This window comes from Muscardinus avellanarius (assembly GCF_963383645.1).
Source record: "Muscardinus avellanarius genome assembly, chromosome: 7".
NCBI classification, from domain to species: domain Eukaryota; kingdom Metazoa; phylum Chordata; class Mammalia; order Rodentia; family Gliridae; genus Muscardinus; species Muscardinus avellanarius.
Genome location: NC_137793.1, coordinates 28,913,329 through 28,933,201, shown reverse-complemented (window position 1 = coordinate 28,933,201; position 19,873 = coordinate 28,913,329). Strand labels below are relative to the sequence as shown.

The 19,873-nt window shown below is 47.4% G+C and overlaps 1 protein-coding gene across 1 annotated transcript; it reads left to right on the top strand.

Moving 5' to 3' along the window:
• Window positions 1-1,832: 1,832 nt before the first annotated feature.
• BTNL9 (butyrophilin like 9) lies at window positions 1,833-19,448 on the top strand (the record flags this gene model as incomplete). The annotated part of the gene is made up of 10 exons (XM_080698820.1): window positions 1,833-2,104; window positions 3,695-4,042; window positions 5,787-6,068; window positions 12,238-12,366; window positions 12,547-12,579; window positions 12,860-12,880; window positions 14,430-14,450; window positions 14,672-14,698; window positions 18,027-18,053; window positions 18,823-19,448. Exons 1-10 carry the CDS (start codon window positions 1,993-1,995, stop codon window positions 19,446-19,448), a joined length of 1,626 nt encoding a protein of 541 aa, XP_080554946.1. The 5' UTR covers window positions 1,833-1,992.
• Between the last annotated feature and the right edge of the window lie 425 nt (window positions 19,449-19,873).

The window sequence follows — 19,873 nt, the reverse complement described above, 5'->3', positions numbered from 1 at the left end:
TTTCCCTCCCCATCTCCTCCCCCAGTCCACTCACCTCGTAGGCCATTTCCGCCTTCCCAGATCTGGGTCCTTCACAGCTCAGGGGTCACTCGGAAGCCCCCCCTCCAACTCCCTGTCACACCCTCTCACTGCAGTTTGGCTGCATGACCCAAGGCTTTCAGATTCCTTCATCTCCACCAGCCAGTGGCGCTGCTGCCAGTGTGACCAGGCTCCGCGCCACCGTCCACCAAGGGCCAGGTTGCACGCCGAGGGTCTGCAGAAAGAAAACCCAACAGTGGGGAATACCGCCGCAGAAGAGGCAACTGAGGGGTCAGAAACCGACCCCAGACCTTCCTCCTGGGGGCGCTGTGATGGAGTGAAGAGACAGGCCTCTCTAGGAGAAGGTGAAAAATGGATGTTTGTAAGGTGGAGAGAAGCAAGAGGTGTTGATTTTTTTTATTATTATTATTATTATTATTATTATTATTATTATTATTTAATTGCCCATCGCAGTGAAGTTAAAAGTGACACATACATGCACACAGTACTTGGTGTGTTTCCCTCTGGATCCCACAGTTTCCCTACCCACTCCCCACACGTACTAGTGAGGTCATCAGTGATACCTTCACATGCAGACATAGCAGCGTTTCAAGTTTCTTTCCTCGGGCCTCATTTTTCTCCTCCTCATCTTTCTTCTCAAATCCCCTTCCACTATTCTCCTGGTCCATCTCCTCATTTATCTGAAGTCTCTTTTATTTCCTATTTTCTATCTTCCACATATGAGAGGAAACATATGACCCTTGACTTTCTGTAACTGACAGATCTCAGCATAATATTCTCTAGTTCCATCTACTTTCCTGCAAATGACATAGTTTTGTTCTTCTTTATGGCTGAGTAAACTTCCATCGTGCATATATATCACATTTCTTTATCCATTTATCTGTTAACAGACAACTAGGTTGGCTCTGTAATTGGCTATTAGAATTAATGACCCTTTGAGTTGGTGCTGGTTTCTTCCATTGATCCAACAAAGATATTGAGATTCACCAGTTAGAAAATCTGCCTGAAATCCTATAGCTAAATGGAAGAGAAATATGGAAAAGTTTGCATGAATTCACATATGCGCTGCCCAAACCACAGGCACTGGCTCCAGTCTCTAAGACATTACCTACTGCAAGGCCCAAGGGGGCATTAGAGTTAGAGGGGGATGGTCCTTGTCTGGGCTAGGGATGGTTCTCCTGGACCACAGGTGGGGGAAGATGGCTAGGTGGGAAAACTCCAACACTGGGCCCTCAAACATGCTATAAACTCAAGAGCAGTGGCCAGCAGACACCCTGGAAGCACCACATGACCTTATAACATAGAAGCAGGCCATGCCACTTGCTAAAAAATACATAAAGATTCCTATCCCAGTTTTTCAGGTCTCAGAATTGGACCAAAGTCTCCCAGAATGTCAATGGTGTTGGCAAACGGCCACCAGGCACACACTTCACTTTGGAAAGAGCAAAGCTGTGTGTTTTTTCCGCAGTTTTGTGGCCCTGATGTTCCTGGGCAAAGAGAGTGAGATTGGGTCCGTGGGAGAATAAAATGGCATCTGAGATTCTGCAGAGAGTTTCCTTTGTTTGGGGAACACCACCACATCCAGAGAAGGGTGGTGCTGAGCCCCCACACAACATATGGCTCTATTCCTGTCTCTAAACAATACACAGCTCAGAAGCTGCTTCCTCTGGGACCCTTCAGCCCTGTCCTCTTGAAGCTCTGTGAGTTTGAGCAAAACCATTGATGCTATTAACAATGTTGCCTGCTAAAATTAGAAGCAGTTCTCACATCCGTTCGTCATTAAAAAAAACAAAACAAAAAAAAAAAAACAGGTACTGGAACTCAAGAATCAAATGTGATGTTAAAAAAGAAGAGGCAACAATAGATAACAGGCCTGATGGGATGAATCCAGAAGCCCCGTCTCATCCAGCATCTCTTTGTCCCTCTCCAGGTAGCCCTCCTTGCTGAAGAAAGATGGAGAACGTCCCAGTATCTCTGGACTTTTTGAAGCGGGCATCTCTGTCCAGAAGTCTCTCCTTCCTCACACACCTTCTCCTCTTCTTTCAGCCTGGAGAGGCAAACTCAGGTAGTATGTCTGATCCGCAGCCGTCTGCAGCCCAGCCAGTCAGCTCTGCCCACCCCTACTGCTAAGTGTCCCCCAGGGCTGAGACCTTATAGCTAGAACCACTAGCTAAAATACATGAAGATTCCTACCCCAATTTTTCAAAAGCCACTGCCGCTGAGCACCATCCGGCCCTTTCCTGTTCCCCCACTGCTTGGTGGCCTTTAGTAACCCATGTATACTTTCCAGGATCTCGAAGTCCACAGGCGTAGCAGAGAGCATGGCAGAAGGAAATATGCCAGGAAACTCTGCTCTGTGTGTGTTTGGGCTGAGTCAGTTAATAAATATTTTTAACTCTATACCTACAGAGAGAGCTTCTGAAGGACAGGGGGGGGAAAAAAAACTCTCCCCATCCTACCATCTTTTACAAAAGATGCATCCAACCAACTGAAGGTGTAAACCAATTAAGCAAATGGAATTCCTTCACATCTTAGGAAGCTAGGGACATCAGAGTGATGGAGGCAGAGCCTAGACCTTAAGCAGCTCATGGATATGGAGCATATGGTTATGACATAAACAGCGGCCAAAAAATAAAAGCTTTTTGAGCAGAGCTAAGCACAGCTAGGAGCAGTTCTCTTTCCCTCAACGGTAAAGAGGGCATAGAGAAAAGGTATTGTACATTCTCCAGGAAGATGGTGGGTAGAGGGTGAAATGAGGATGTTAATGGTTCACCCAAAAGCAAGAAAGTATCTCCAATGGTACAAAGAAAACACCTCCATATTATATAAGTAAATCAAAGTATGGAAAGAAACCCATGGTGGTTGAGCCTTGGAGAGAGATTTTAGTTGAATGTGGAAACAAGAAAGACACTAGTGTTTTTGTGTAGAGGAGGGGGGAGCAGAGAGACCACATGGAGATACCACTGAAGAAGAGAATGACAAAATGAAAGATCATGATAAATATGTCTTAATATTTTAATTTGGCTGGTCTTATGAAACCCTGTGGATGGGAGCCCCCATCGATTATTAATTTTTTGTTTTTGTATAAATTATAAAATTTGCATAAACTTGTATAAAATTGTAAGTTATGCCGGTGTACAATTTATTACACTGGAAAGACTGATGAATGAAAATAAGAAAATATCTATTTCCATCATGCAAAAATGACTGCCATCAACAAGCTAGTGTGTCTCTGTTCCCGTCTTTTTCTCTGCACAGTTATGCAAATATTTAAATTTTTACTCAAGATTGTAGAATGGTCTTCATATTGTTTTTGAAGTTTACTTTTTTGGGTCAAACTTGGCATTTCATTTACTGCCTGTCCATATTTACATAGTCCCCAAAGTAACATTTGTTGCTGGTTGGTTCAAACCAGCACCCAGTCCAGCACTATACATCGCCTCTGGTTGTAATGTCCCCTGTGAGTCTTAGCCCATACACTTGTTCTTCTCATATCAGTCAGTCGTTCAAGAAACAAGTCCATTGTCCTTGTAGATGCCTCATTTTTATCATTTGAATAATTTAGTGTAGATTTTTGACCTGCAAAGTGATGTGATTTAAAAAATTCTATTTGAAGAGAGTTAATTCCTGTCATTGTTCTGGCCTCTTTTCCTAGAGGAGGTCAAGGTGGTTGGCCCCGGAGAATCCATTCTGGCCCTCGTTGGAGAAGAGGTAGAGTTCCCGTGCCACCTGTCACCGTACCTGGACGCCCAACACATGGAGATCCTCTGGTTCAGGAGCCAGACCTCAGACGTGGTGCACCTGTACCACGAGGGCCGGGAGCTCTTTGGCCGACAGATGGCGCAGTTCCAGAATAGGACGAAACTCATCCGGGACGACATCGCGGATGGCAGCGTGGTCCTGCAGCTCCGGGGCGTCCTTCCAGACGACGAGGGGCCCTATGGGTGCCGCTTCCACTCTGGCAACTTCTCTGGGGAAGCCATCTGGGAGCTGGAGGTAGCCGGTGCGTGTTATGACCAACCACCAGCAGGAAAAAAGGGATAAAAGTGCCAGTTTTAAAATCTCTTTGCTCAAGATACAGAACAAAAGAAACAGTTGACCAAAAAATGTACAATGACTCTTAACATATGAGAAGATGATCATATATGAGAGACAAATAAAATCACACCAAGATACAATATTTTACCATTCGTTGTTTCTGGGCCTTTTGGCAAGATCAATGGTAATATCTGTTTGTATCAGTTTAATATCTGATATATCCTCTGTCCAAAGACAATATGTCAAATGCATTTTTGGAGCAAGGAGATGGAATAGGAGCTTGCTCTGTCCACTCCATGCATCGACCTGATATTGCATTAAAAAAAGAAAGAAAAAAAAAGATTACCCTTTAGACTGACAAAAATTTAAAAGTTTGACTGCACACTTGGTGGAGCTATGAGGGAATCAGATTTTCTCTTGTTAGTAGAATTCAAAGTCAGAAAGAAAGCTCCAGGGAGGTCAGGGGGGATTTGGCAATAGCTGACAGCATACCTGTGCATTTATTCTTGGACATAGTGATCCCACCTATACAAATTTACCCTAAATATATACCTCCAACACCTCCAATAGGGAAAAAGGTGTTTTATAGATTTATCATTGTGTTATTTGTAATTTCAGAAAAGTAAAACTGCCTTAATATCCACTGATGTGAGCAGAGGGTGGTCCACTCACACAGTAGAGTGGTTCATATACTGCTGCTGGAAAAAGCAGAGCTCTGTGAATGAGTGTGGAGTGATTTCTAGGATGTATTATTAAGAGAAAAAAAACAAGAAGCCAAAGAAATTCGATAATGTGTATTTTCGTTTGTAGGAAAGGAGAAACATTGCAAAAAGAAACATAGGAAGGGACTGGGGATGTATCTCAGTGGTAAAGTGCTTGCCTAGGACACAGAAGGGCCTGGACTCAGTCCTCCATACCGAAAGAAAAGAGAGAAAGAGAAAAGAAAGGAAGAACAGATTAGAAACTAATGAAATTGGTTACCAAAGAATTGGAGGATAGGAGGAGATAATGGGAGGATGTAATGGGATAAAGAGAATGAGGAAAGGCCTGGGGGAGGGGTTCCTGACACATACTTTATACACATTGACATTTAAACTATATTAATTTTCACATATTTGAAATATATGGCTGGGGATGCAGCTCAGTAGTTGAGCCTTGCCTAGCATTATGCAGTGTTTGGGCTCAATTCCTAACTGCAAAAGAGATGATGATGATGATGATGATGATGATGATGATGATGATGATGATGATGATGATAGATGATAGATAGATAGATGATAGGTAGATAAATTGATAGAGCTTCACAAGATTAGAGAAACAAAGGAGTTCATATAACACAGACATTTGAGCTCTAACAAGAATAAAAGCAGGGGGGCAAATTATTGGAACTTGGGGTGGGGCAATTCTTCATTCTAGGGGACTGTCCCTTGTATAATTTGACTAAATACCAGTAGCCCTTCTCCACCAAATACCCCCCTCTCCATATTTTTTAATGTCCTCAAGAGAGCACTGTCTCCCCATACACTACTGCTCATGTAGACGGCCATTGGCAATCTACAGGTGGGAAGCTGTAAAACCCATGCTTATGTTAAGAACAGTCACACTTCCTGAGGACTTATGATGGTTACAAATGGCAGAGGCTGACATGAACTTTACAGACAACTTCTGGAAAAGATCCTGATCTTTCTTACTGCTTTTGCCCCTCTCAGGGCTGGGCTTCGACCCTCGCATCTCCCTCGAGGGCTTCAAGGAGGGAGGCATTCAGATGAGATGCAGCTCCAGTGGCTGGTACCCCAAGCCAAAGGCTCAGTGGAGAGACCGCCAGGGACAGTGTCTGCCTCCAGATTCTGAAACCATTGTCCGGGATGCTCTGGGCCTGTTCAGCCTGGACACGTCTGTGATTGTCCAAAGGGGAACCCATAGCAACGTGTCCTGCTCCATCCTGAATCCTCTGCTGATCCAGAAGAAAGACTTTGTGGTCCAGATAGCAGGTCAGTGGGTGCTGGCTCTTATCTTTCTTGTCATTATGTTCTCCATGTCAGGTGGCCCACAGGTGGTCTGTAAGGACCCAGTAGTCCTGAGATCTGGCTGAGGACGGGATGGGTGGTCTTTTATACCTCAGAGGTCAGCAACTTGGATGTCAGAAGCTTAGCAAGAGTGCGACTGATGACCCAAACAGTAAGTGTGGAAGGTCCCAGAAAGCCAACATTTTTGTGCCAAAGGCCACAGACTAAAACGCATAAACTCTACCCATTAGAGATTTATCAAGAGAACCCATGTGTATCCAATCTCATCTGTCAAACAATTATTGTATTGCTTGAACACCCACAGTATTTCTCAAGCCATTAACCTCAGGTTCTCATTTTAGTGGGGGTTACAGACAACAAACACCATGAGTAGATCACATGATATGGTGACCGGAGAAAAGATGTTTCTGGAAGTGAGTCCCAAGGAGTTTGAGGATGGGGGGAGGGCCTCAACTGAGGACCAGTGGGGTCCTTGATAAATGACGAAAAAGAAGTTCAGCATGTGTCAGAAGAGGCACAGAGATTTATTTAAGAATAAAATGCAGATACACATTCAAGGGATAATGCAGACTATCTTAGGAGAGAGATGCTTTTTTGGGGTTCCCAGATCCTCTTTTGTCTCTTTTGTGTGTGAGGTACAAGGGATTAAACCCAGGGACATTCCATCTCTGGCCTACAGCCCCAGCCCTATTTTAATTTTGATGTTGAAACAGCCATGTACCCAAATGACCAGCTCCTGGCTGTTCTTTTAAAGGAAGCTTGGTGAGAGATGGGCATGGGGGGATATGTAAGGATGACATCAGTCTGGTGATCACAAGATGTCTTATGGTGGTCGGGTCATTCTCAGGGCATGACCTGACATGACCTTCATTATCTGATTGATAGACAATGCTGAAAAGTCCTCTAACTTATAGGACTCTTAAAATATCTCTCTTTGCTTAGCCTATTTATTGGTGGGTTAATTAACTGTGCACAAGGTAATTATCACAAATGAGTGAATTTCTGGTTAACTTTATTTATTTTAATTAATTTATTTATTTTTTAAATTGGTGCATTGTAGTCATATATCAATCACATTGGAGTACAAGACTTGAGAGGATATACAAGCACACCTCATCCAATTAGCCCTCCTCCAGCCCCCATCCCATTCCCTCCCCCTCCCTCCATCCCACCCTTCTTTGGTGATTTACTTTGATACATTTGTTTATGTACCTCCTGCGTTTTAAAGAGGCTCCGTCCTCCAGTATTACATACCCTCTGATTGGTCACATTAGTTGCTTCACTATAGGGCCCTTTCTATAGCTCAACCTCTTCCTGTTGCCCCTTTCCTCCTAGTTATTGCTGATTAAGAGAAGCGTCTGATTTATATTTTCTGCGATATTTCTCTGTGCATGCTGCGTTGCAAGTACCGATCCCACTCTTGATGGCCCCGGTAGTGGCCTGGCTACTCAGTGGACTGATCCAGACCTCGCTGGCTCAAGCAGCGGCCTTGCCTCATGGGAGGCCCCAGTTCTGGTCTCGCTGGCCCCTGCACCGGTCTAACCCTTAAGCTGGCTTCGGTCCCGGCCTTGGAGGCCGCAGAAGTGGCCTTGCCTCACTCCAGGCTCCGATGCTGGCCATTGGCTCCTGCACCGGCCTAACCCCTTGGCAGGACTGCAATCCCGGCCTCGCAGGCCCCAGCACTGGCCTAGCCTCACGGCAGGCTCCAATGCCGGCCTCGTTGGCCCCAGCACAGGCCTAACCCCTCGGCAGGTTCCATTCCCAGCCTAGGAGGCCCCAGCACTGGCCATGCCTCACGGCAGGCTCCGATGCTGGCCTCGCCTCATGGCAGGCTCCGATGCCAGCCTCGCTGGCCCCAGCACCGGCCTAACCCCTCGGCAGGCTCCGATCCAGGCCTCGGAGGCCCCAGCACCGGCCATGCCTCACGGCAGGCTGCGAAGCTGGCCTCACTGGCCCCAGCACCGGCCTAACCCCTCGGCAGGCTCCGATCTTGGCCTCGGAGGCGCCAGCACCGGCCATGCCTCATGGCAGGCTGCGATGCCAGCCTCACTGGCTCCAGCACCGGCCTAACCCCTCAGCAGGCTTTTATCCTGGCCTCGGAGGCCCCAGTACCGGCCTTGCCTCAAGACAGGCTCCAATCCCGGCCTCGGAGGCCCCAGCACCAGCCTTGCCTCACGGCAGGCTCCGATGCCAGCCTCGCTGGCCCCAGCACCAGACTAACTCCTCAGCAGGCTCTTATCCTGACCTCGGAGGCCCCAGTACCGGCCTTGCCTCACAGCAGGCTCTGATGCCGGCCTTGCTGGTCCCAGCACCGGCCTAACCCCTCAGCAGGTTCCGGACCCGACCTTGGAGGCCCCAGCACCAGCCTTTCCTCATGGCAGGCTCCAATGCCGGCCTCGCTGGCCCCAGCATCGGTCTAACCCCTCGGCAGGCTCCAATCCCGGCCACGGAGGCCTCAGTAGTGGCCTTGCCTCACAGCAAGCTCCGATGTCGGCCACTGGCCCCGGCGCCCGCCTAACCCCTCAGCAGGTTCTGATCACTGTCTCTGTGGTTATTATTTCAAAGGTTCCAGGTGTAATGTATCAGATCTCTGCCTCCCCTGAGTACTGTCCACTGGCATTGCCACTGCCTCCACCATTTCAAATCCTTCCCAGGCTCTTTTTCCACTCTGAATGTTGTCCAGTGTTCCTAAGCATGCGTGATGGTAGCATTCGACATTTGGTGTAATTTCTCCAAAAAAATAAAGTTGGTAGGATCCGGTTTCTGCTTCTCCTGAATACAAGTCTCCACCACCATCACGGAGAACTCTTTCAACACCGCCTTTCTCCTTGGTCTCCACTAAACTCTCTCCTTACAGGTGATGTCCAAGATTCTTAACAATATAGAGAAATAGCAGTCCTCTTTCACGGGGAATTTTTCCATAAGTTCCAGTGCATTTAGATAAGTTTTGTCTGCATCTCCAGTGTCCTGGCATCCATAATGGCTTTCTTACCTCCTCTCCGATATTTTTCTTTTTCTTTTTCTGTTCCTTTTTTTTTTTTTTTTAATAAGAGAAGATAGTATATGTGGTTTGAGGAGGTAGTGGGATCAGGCACTCAGTAGCACTGTAACCCTGTCGGTTTCCTCATGGGTCCAGAGTGATCCGCCCTACTCCGCCTGGGGCCAGGGTCCCATGACCCGGGGCCCCAGCTGGCGTGCTCCTTGCGACCCCTGCCCGGAACCCAGGGTACTGAGCCAGGTTTCTCCAGGGGTCTGGCGTGTTACGCGCATTTCGGCCTGGGGCCCAGAGTCTCGCAACCCGGGCCCTGGCTGGCCTGCCCCACCTGACCCCCACCCAGGTCCCAGGGTACTGGGCCCGGTTTCTCCAGGGGTCTGGCGTGTTACTCACATTTCGGCCCGGGGCCCAGAGTCCCACGACCCGCCCAGTCTGGCGTGCCCCGCGCACACCCCCCGCCCAGAACCCAGCGTCTTACTGGGCCCGGTTTCTCCAGGGGTCTGGCGTGCTACGTGCAGTTCGGCTGGGGCCTAGAGCTCCTGGTTAACTTTAAAATTTATAGATTTCTCAGGAATTTGGGAGTGATAAGTCTGGAAGAGACACTGGCTTGGGGAGGCACAGGCCAAGAAAAGTATGCTGAACTTTAATTAAATTATATTTCCTTCCAGGCGTGGTGGTGCATGCTTGTAATTCCCGTACTTGGGAGGCTGAGATAGGAGGATTGCACAGGTTTGAAGCCAGCCTCAACTACTTATTAAGGCTCTCGGCAACTTAGTGAGACCCTGTTTCCAAATAAAAATATAAAAATAGGTCTGGGAGTATAGCCAGGAGGAAGAAAGCCCCTGGGTTCCACCCCCAGTACCACACACACACAAATTATACTTCCTTGCCCTTCCTTCACATTTTCTTTGTACCTATTTCTTTTATTTCTTCTATCCTGCCCCAATTCATTTGAAGGTGGTTGCACTAGAAAGAAAAATGAATTATAAAATGATGATTCAGACCACAGATGTTTCGGCAATGAGTTGACGTTTCTAGTATCAAAATCTTAATACGAGGCACCCACCAAAGTGTTATTTAATTTTATTTGTGGTACTGGGGATTGATCCCATGGGCATTCTGAGCTATACCCCCAGCTCTGTGTATATGTTTTGAAACAGAGTCTCACTAGGTTGCCAAGAGTCTCTCTACATTGCTGAGAGTGTCCTCCAACTTGTGATCCTCCTGTTTCAGCCTCCCAAGTACTGGGATTATAGGTGTGTGTTGCCACGTCCAACTAACCAAAGGGTTTAACGTTCATAACTCTAATTGTTTTAAGCCTTTTGGGCATTTTCCTCATCAGTCCAAATCAACAGTCATATTATTATGACAGAAAGAAATCTCTGTCTTTGATACAGTCAGGCAGATACAACCCACTGGATTTATGGTCTCAAGATAAATGACAACTTGTCCCAGAGTAGAAGGATTTGGCAGCATTATTCGTCACACACAGTTCATTCATTTGAAATTTTCCTGGTGAGCCCGGTGCAGTGGCACATGCCTGTGGTCCCAGCTACTTGGGAGGCTGAGGCAGGAAAATGGCTTGAGCTCACAAGTCCGAGGCAAGACCTGTGTCTAAATAAATAAGTAGGTAAATAAATAAGTTCTTCTTGTAGTCCGTTTGGCCACCTTCATTAGTGTCTTTATCCAAAGGAGAAATAAAACAACTCATCCAAGAGGATGAGTTGTTTGCTTAGCCATAAAGTAAGTTTGCTTAGCCATAAAGAAAAACAAAATTATGTCATCTGCACCAAAATAAATGGAACTAGAGAATATTATGTTTAGTGAGATCAGCCTGTCTCAGAAAGTCTGGGTTGTGTGCTTTCTCTGTGTGGAAGCTAGAGAGAAAATAGGAATCAAAAGAGACGTTAGATAAATGAGAGGACAGACCAGTTGAGTTGTGGAAGAAGACTGGAGGAGGGAGGTGGAGAGAGGAAAAAAGGAGATAGAGGAAGGAAACAGTTAAAATATGTTATGTCCATATAGGAAGGGCTCACTACCAATGTCACCAACATGTGTGGAGGGGGAGGGGCAGGTGGGACACAGAGGGAAACTTACCGAATGATGAGGGGTGCATGGACGTTTGTACCACGTTGAATCTCACTATGATGCATAATTACAATCCACCAATAAAAGTATAAAAATAAAATTTAAAAACAGTTCTATATCACGCTTGTAGTTACAACTTTGAGCCTCTCTCTCTCTCTCTCTCTCTCTCTCTCTCTCCTCTCTTTTTCTCTCTCTTTTTTTCTGGTTCTGGGGATTGAATCCGGGGACATTCTACCTCTGAGCTACATCCTGAGCCCTTTTAATTTTTTTTATTTTGCAACAGAAACTTACTAAGTTGCTGAGGCTGGTTTTAAACCAATGATCCTCCAGTCTCAGCCTCCCAAGTACTGGGATTACAGGTGTGTGACACCACGCCCAACTTGAGCCAGGCTCTTAAACTCTCAAAGGATTGCAGGTTCAAAGTTAGCCTCGGCAACTTAGTGAGGCCTTTGTTAGCACTTCTTCCGAAGGAGTGATGAGAACGGAGGTAACAGCCAATTTATTATTTTTTTGAAGATTTAAAGAAGTTTATTAGAAAGATAGAAATACAGAAAATAGAAATACAGCCCCATGCCAAAATGGCACGGGGGGTGGGGGCGGGGAGGGTGGCCCGGGCTAGTGAGTTAGCCACTTCCCTAACAGCCAATTTAGACAATAATTCATGGGGTTTCTTTCAGACATAAGCAGAAAGCAGCTTGGATTATGAGCTCTTTCTCACTCCGTTGTAGGGTGAGAGCAGAAAGCGGGGCCAGGTCAGAGCTGTGGTCCTAGTAACTCCATGCAGCTGCAGTCTCTTCTCTTGGGTTCAGATCGCAGCCCTTTCCCCTCCTTGGGCGGGTTCCACTCCACTGCCATTCCACCTGACCCCACCTGGACAGAAGGCCTTGCGGCCTCATTTTGCAGATAGCTATGGGGTGTGTGTGGGGTGTCTAGAATGTGGAACCCGCTGCCCAAGGTGGCTCTGAAGGTCTCTGGCCTGTGAGGTTCAGGATAGTCTTGTCTCTGTGCTTAGTAAGCCTCAGTCTATGACTCCTGCGGGGTGTTTTCCAGATGTATTTCTACCCGGAACTTCCCCCTGGAAGAGGGCTTTCCTCGGGACCCTGGTGGTGCTGCCTCTCCTGCTGGCCCTTCTCACCATGGTGGCGCTGTACTACTTTGACAAGCAGAGGCAGTCCCAAGGTAGGAGGCGGGCCGAGGAGCGCCCCCCTAAAGCCTGCTTTGCTCAGCGAAGCAGGCAGGGGTGGGGCTGGGGGTCTCGAAGGACACCCCACCAGATGTGCCCCCCGGGGCTGCTGGACTGGGTTCTGGAAACAGGCAGAGGCGGGAGCGCATTCAGGCTCCTCCCTTTCTTCCTTTCAGAAAAGCTAAAGAAGCAGGCGGAGAAGGAGCAGGGTAAGCCTGTGCCCCGCGCACATCCCCGGCCAGCGCCAGAGGGCGCCGGTGCGCACGGCAGGAGCGCAGCGGGCGGGAGCCAGGCGGGATGGGGTAGGGGGGCAGCGGTTTGGGCTTGCCTGCCCTGGCCTCCCAGTCCCACATCATCAAGCCTGCTTGGGCCCCATCTGTGCGCCCCTTGTGTGCACCTTGGAGAATCCAGGCCTCAGTGCTCAGGGACCTGTCCTGTTGACCTCGTGCCCCAACCTGAAATATTTTCCTCTTTTCCTTTCTTGTCCAGGAAAGCTTACTGCGCAGCTGGGTAAGTTCCGGATGCTTCACGCACTGCTGGCTCGCCCGGCTGGTGTCAGAAGTGCGAAGCGCCCTTGGATGGTTGTGGCTCCCTTTGGGAAGAGATGGCGGTGCAGATCTAATTCTAAATCTGTTACCTGGTGAAGGATTTAAAAATTATCCTGCACAACCTCGATTCTTGATTTTGGGGAATGCAGGAGGTTCATCTAGAGAATTGAAGGCACCATATAAGAAAGACCTCGAAGAATAGAAAAGGAGGAGTTATGCTCCGGAGACGGGAGCAGTTTCCAGAAATGCAGAGCTGTCTGGGGCAAGGGATTATGCTCGGTTTCAGAGAGTGGAAAGAGAGTTTTCTACATTTGGGTTTTGTATTCCCTCTGGACACCTTCTTTATACCTGTTACATTTTGGGGTGGTCCACTGCCCTTTGCATGTGTAACACCTTGGTGACCCCATGTTGATTCTCTGCCCCCTTCGCAGGGAGGGAATCTAAGGGACTCAGGCTTCAGCCCCACATCTGCTAATGTTTAGCTAGCTACCTAACAGTCCATATACTTCTGCACCTTCTCCCAAAAGGGCTGAAAGACCAGCTGCCTGTGGGTGCACAACTGTAGAAGTCTGCCATGAGAACCCATGAACACATTCTGCCAGCTCCTCCCCTGCAATTTACATGTTTTCTCTCTCTGGTTCGCATTCCCAGGACAGATATCCTCTTTTTAAAACAAAACAAAACAAACAAAACCCGGAAAAAAAATTAAATGCACCTCTAATTTACAACAAAGTGGGGCTAATTTATTATGTCTCCCCAGGGGAACACAGTAATTTGAAACCAGGGTGGCGGTGGCAGTGGGGCGGGGTACAGTGGAAGGCCAGTGAACCAAAGGAAGAAGATGGAGAAGGCCCCATAGGTGGAAGGAAGACTCTCAGGACCAGAACTTGCCTGTTTTTGAAAAAATTCCAGACAGAACTTGAGGGAACTTGCCATGCAGTCTATCTCTTCTATGGGGAGGGGGAAAACCTCAGCTATAATAACTCATTAAGGACATAGTCTGAATTAATATATAGTGTTGACTTTCCAGTAACATTTACTTTTGAAAGAGAACAAAAGATGGAGAAATCGAAGAAATTCATGTTAGTGGCAAAATGTCAGAGCCCTTGGCATCTGGCCAGGGAAATAATGGAGTGTGATTTTCCTCAGTCCTTTGAATGACAGACACAGTAAGTGACCCTGACACTCACGCCGTCTATGCTCATTGGCTAGACCTACTCAGTAGCTCCTCCCCAAGAATAGCCGGTGATTTCAAGGTGAATGAGCAGTAGCTTCTTCAAACTAGATCTGAGCCTTGGAAGATCCCTGTTAGAACAAGCTTGTTTTTCTTCCCAGCTTGGTGCAGATTCTGTCTTCGCATGAATAGGATGAGGCATGGGAATACTGCAAGATGGGCCCCCGCTCACAGGGCATTGCAGACGCAGCGATGGGGTTGGGATGAACAGTAGTTTAACTGGAGAAGGTGGTTCCAGTCATCTGAGACTGATGTTTTCTCTGTGTTCTGTTTACAGAGAAGCTTCAAATAGAGCTTGGTAAGTGAGCCCCCTTAGAACTCTCATTTCCTGTCCACCTTCCTGCAACTGGTTGGTTATCTTCTTATCTCCCAGCCAGGTGTGATGCTCCAGCAGGAACCCTGCTGGCTGTGTGGGTGGAAGGAGAAAGGGGTGGGGATAGTACAAAAGGTGGCCTGTGAGCAGAGAGGCTGTGGCGCTGTCCTGCGGTTCTAATTTGCTGTTTTCTCCTGCTGCTTTAGACTGGAGAAGGACTGAAGGCCAGGCTGGTGAGTGAAGCTCACTTTTTTCCAGCTGTTTCTCATTATGCTCCCTGACTTATGACGGGGTCACAGCCAATTAAACCCATCATCAGCTGGAAACATCATAAGTCAAAAATGCATTTAATAAACCTAACCCACCTAACATCAGAGCTTGGCAACCAGCCCACTGCTCCGTGTCAACCATTTTCCTTGTGATCATGGGGCTGACTGGGGGCTGTGGCTCACTCTAGCTGCCCAGCACCTCAGGAGAGTATCTTACTGTGCGCTGTCTCTGACTTAGGGAAAAGTCAAAACTCAAAATGCAAAGTATGATTTCTACTAAGTGGGTATGGCTTTTGTACCAGGGTAAAGTAAAAAAATTGTAAGTCAAGACAACCTAAGTCAGGGACCATCTGCACATTTCAGCATCTTGATCACTTATTCAATTAACCTATAGGGCTTTATTCCACAGTTTCATAGGGTGCACATTAACCTATAACTTGGTAGAGATTATACTCAAATTTTACATTTATATTTATTTATATATTGTTCTTGTGCCTAAAGATACTGAAGACCATTGGCTCCAGTCCTGGCTGCATATTACAATCACTTAGACTCCTGTTCCCGGCTCTCTAAGACTTGACTTGTGGGTCTAGAGTGGGCATGCTACTGTATATGCATATATTTTTCTCCATCCTGCCCAATCTTTCTTCTGTAAAGCAAACAATCTAATGTGTATATTTTGTATTTACTCTTGCAAATGTACATTTCTATTTGACCATATTACTTTTAGTTACCTAAATGACACTGATGTCATCTCTAACTTGCTTTTTCGTGCATCATCATTTAATTTCTATCACATGTGTGCATGTGGTCTGTGTCTCCTCCTTGCTGCAGAACACTCCATTTTAGCCAGCCACCCTCCTGGAGCAGACATCCAGGCTGCCTCTAATTCCACACCACCACAAACAACACTGAATGAGCAACGTTGAGCATGTCACCTTAGGAACTATGTGGAGATTTCTCTGGGATATATACCCAGGAGAGGGATCATTGGCCCATGGGGATAAGAGGGTGGTCTGGAAGGCAGCACCCTCATCCTCTCTAGCAGTGCGTGGAGGCTCCATGTGCCTACACTCTGCGTGAGACAGCTTTCTCAGTCACTGGGGATGAAGGGTGGCTTATTGTTCTTTTAGTTGTACTCCTGTGAACCCTAAAAATCCTTGCTCATTTGTAGGTGTTGGCTTTGTAGCTTTCTTTTCTGAAAAAAAATGCCCATTCATACCCTTTGCCTATTTTTCTTAAGGACTCTATCTTTCTCTTATTGAAATATATGTCCTTTTAGTATATATATTTTCTCCCATTGGTATTAAACATTATGAATTCCTTCTTACATCTGCTATTAAACTTGTCCAGGTTCCCCTTGTTGAAAAGAAACAAAGCCGTATGTGGTGGTACATGCCCGTAATCCCAGTACTTGAAAGACTGACGCAGGAGGATTGCAATTTAGCAAGGCTCTCAGCAACTTAGCAAGATCCTGTTTTAAAAAAAAAATAGGGCTGGGGGTGTACCTTGAGATAGAATGCCCCTGGGTTCAATCCCAAATACCACACACACACACACACACACACACACACACACACACAGAGAGAGAGAGAGAGAGAGAGAGAGAGAGAGACAAAGAGAGAGACAGAGAGAGAGAGACAGAGAGAGAGAGACAGAGAGAAAGAGATAAACCATTAATTCTGACAATTCATCACATTTTTACCTTTTGACTTATGTCTTTAAATTTTTGTTAAAGACCTTTTTCACACTCCACAAAGACATCCTCTTATACTTTTATATATTATATGTATGTTAGTTTTCTATACATGACACAAAACCTGCAATAGCTATAGCTTTTTGTGTGTATATGCCTGGTGCTACAGATTGAACCCAGCATGTTTTAACTCTGAGCTACACCCTTCCCCTATTTTTACTTGCAGGCTGGGATCGAACCTGCAATCCTTCTGTGTCAGCCTCCCAAATACTGGGGATACAGGTGTATACCACTGTGCCTGGCTGACTAAGGCTTTATAGTATCTGATGTACAAGTTCTCTTTCCCCACTTCTTCTTCCTTTTTAAACTTAATGTAACTTTTAAAAGTATATAAATTATGCCAGGTGTGGTAGCGGACACTTGTAATCCCAGCACTTGGGAGACTGAGACAGGAGATCGCATAGGTTTAAAGCCAGCCTCAGCTATTTAGTGAGGCTCTCAGAAACTTAGTAAGACCCTGTTTCCAAATAAAATATAAAATAGGTCTGGGTGTGTAGCCCAAAGGTAGAAGGCCCTTGGGGTTCCATCCCCAGTACCACACACACACACACATACACACACACACACACTACATATATATCTGAATATATTTTCATATATATATATGTATATATATACTGAGCATATATATTATAGGATAAATTTATAAAATTCCTGAATACAGTCAAAAGTTTATATGTGACTGTTTTAAATTTTTATAAACTGGCAAGAATCAACATTTTATAGAATCGAGTTTTTCTCTGCAACCACTATATAGTTTTAAAGTTCTACTGGTTCTTCACATGCAAAAACCAGGATTAAATGTATGGAGCTCTGAAAATGTCTTCTGTGGCTTTTGGTCAACTCTCTGTTGCAAAACAGAACTGGAGGAAACAAAACAGAAATCTCTGCAGCATGGCTCACATTACGTAAGCTCTTGAGGGGAAGGCAGTGTCTAGAGGCCACCTTAGGACAGAAGCCATACTTGGCTAGGGCTCCAGGGCTGAGCCTGTTCAGGCAGAGACTGAAGCTTCATTTCTTTTTTTTTTTTTTTTTTTTTGGTGGTACTGGGGTTCCTGGAAGCCCTTCTACCTCCGGGCTACACTCCCAGACCTATTTTTGCATTTTTATTTGGAAACAGGGTCTCCTAAGCCAGCGCGCGGGGCTAGCTTCGAACCTGCGCGATCCTCCTGTCTCTGCCTCCCAAGCGCGGGGATTACAAGCGTGCGCCACCACGCCCGGCCTGAAGCTTCATTTCTACCCGCAGGGCATTCAGGCTGCTTGCACTGGTTCTTTGCCCACTTGCTCCTTTCTCCTGACTTTTCCAGCACAGCTTCAGCCCGCACACAGCTTTGGCAGAACCCAGCACTGATGCTAGACCCCTTACCCAATTCCAAATCTTCAAGGATTAAATCTCCATGGCAAATCCGGTCTGGGTCCAAACCAGCGGCAGGGATGAGTTGTTTGATGGGTGGGCATCCCTGCATCTTGAGCCTCCATCAAGGTTCTATAGTTACCGACTCAGCTTTCTGAGCCTTTCCTTCTCTTTGGTTTCAGAGTGGAGAGCAGCCCAGCAATATGCAGGTAAGCCGAGAAACTTAGCTGTGACTTGTTTTGGCAGGATCTTAAATAGAAAAGATGAGGAGAGATCTATTAAAGGAAGGGTCTTCTGGAGTTGATTACGGGCTCTGAATAGACGCAGAAACACACTAGTATACACTGTCCTGTGCACACACGTCCACCTACACAATGCACACAGCAACAGGTGCCCATACACACAGCTTTCTGGGTTCTCCTAGGTCATCTCCTAATGTCCAGAGTGCTGCTCCTTGGGCCTGTGTGCAGGAAAGCATGCAGGGTCTGAAAGGAGCCTCTCAGATCATGCCATAGAGGTATCCTCGGGTTCCCCATCCATCACATGGATGTGTTTTGCAGGGTAGAGGTGGAGCCTCTACAGAGCCCCGGACTAGATGATCTCAGAGGTTCCCTTCAGTTTAAAACATTCTAAAATTGTTAAACTGGAGCCCAGAGCTCATGTGATACGCTCAAAGTCACACTAGAAGCAGGAAGCAGAAGTAACCAGTAGCTCCTTCCAGTTAGCAGGACTTGGCTCCATCCCCACCAACCTGCCGACGCTCATCTTCACCTAAATATGGGATTAAAGAAGCTCCCAGTTCAGGAAAAGAACAAGATTCCCCTTACCACTCTGAGATGTTCAGGAGTGACTTGCATGCCACTTGGGAGAAAGGAGAGGTGCCTCTTCCACCAGTGGTCCTATCAGGAGAAACCAGAGATCTGTCCATGGGGGACGGGACAGGAGGGTCCCTGGCACTAACCATGTGCTTCTGCACAGTGGACGTGACCTTGGATGTGACCACCGCACACCCCAGCCTGGAGGTCTCCGAGGATGGCAAGAGCGTGTCCTCCTGCCTCGCAGCACCCAGTAGGGCAGCCGGAAGTCCACAGAGGTTCACTGAGCAGACCTGCGTGCTGAGCCGGGAGCGGTTCTCCGCCGGGCGCCACTACTGGGAGGTGCACGTGGGCCGCCGCAGCCGCTGGTTCCTGGGCGCCTGCCTGGCCTCGGTGCCCCGCAAGGGCCCCGCGCGCCTGAGCCCGGCCGGCGGCTACTGGGTGATGGGGCTGTGGAACGGCTGCGAGTACTTCGTCCTGGACCCGCACCGTGTGGCGCTCACCCTGCGCGTGCCTCCCCGGAGGGTGGGCATCTTCCTGGACTACGAGGCAGGAAAGCTGTCCTTCTTCAACGCGTCCGATGGCTCCCACGTGTTCACCTTCACCGACGCCTTCTCGGGGGCTCTCTGCGCCTATTTCAGGCCCAGAGCCCACGACGGTGGCGAGCACCCAGAACCTCTGACCGTCTGCACGGGGCCGGTGAGGGGGACGTGTGTCCCCGAAGAGAACGACAATGATGCCTGGCTACAGCCCTACGACCCCTCGGACCCCGCCCTGGGCCTGTGGTGAGGCGCTCTCCCCACAGGGTCCCCAGGAACCTCTCTCGTATCCCGGCCAGAGCTTTATTCTCTGGCGTCTTCTGGAGACATTAAGTTTTGGGGTCATGATGTGGGCAAAGCCCAATGGCTGGATGCAGCCGACATGGACGAGGAATAGGAGGACCTCTGCTGGTGTCGATGTGTGTACATAATCTTCTTTAAGGAAAAGAGGCACTTCCAAAGCTCCATTGTATCTATTGAAGGATTCCGCAAATAAGTAAAAATATATCGAAGTTGCCGGGAACCTGGGTGCTCACGGTGAGAATTGGAAACAAAACTGGAATAGGAGGCTCAAGGGAGAGATCACCTTGGACTGGGATTAGACGTGTTAATTAATCTGCGGTTTAATACTTCTTGAATAAATTTACGAGCTCTACGAAGGTTTAGAAGCAATGA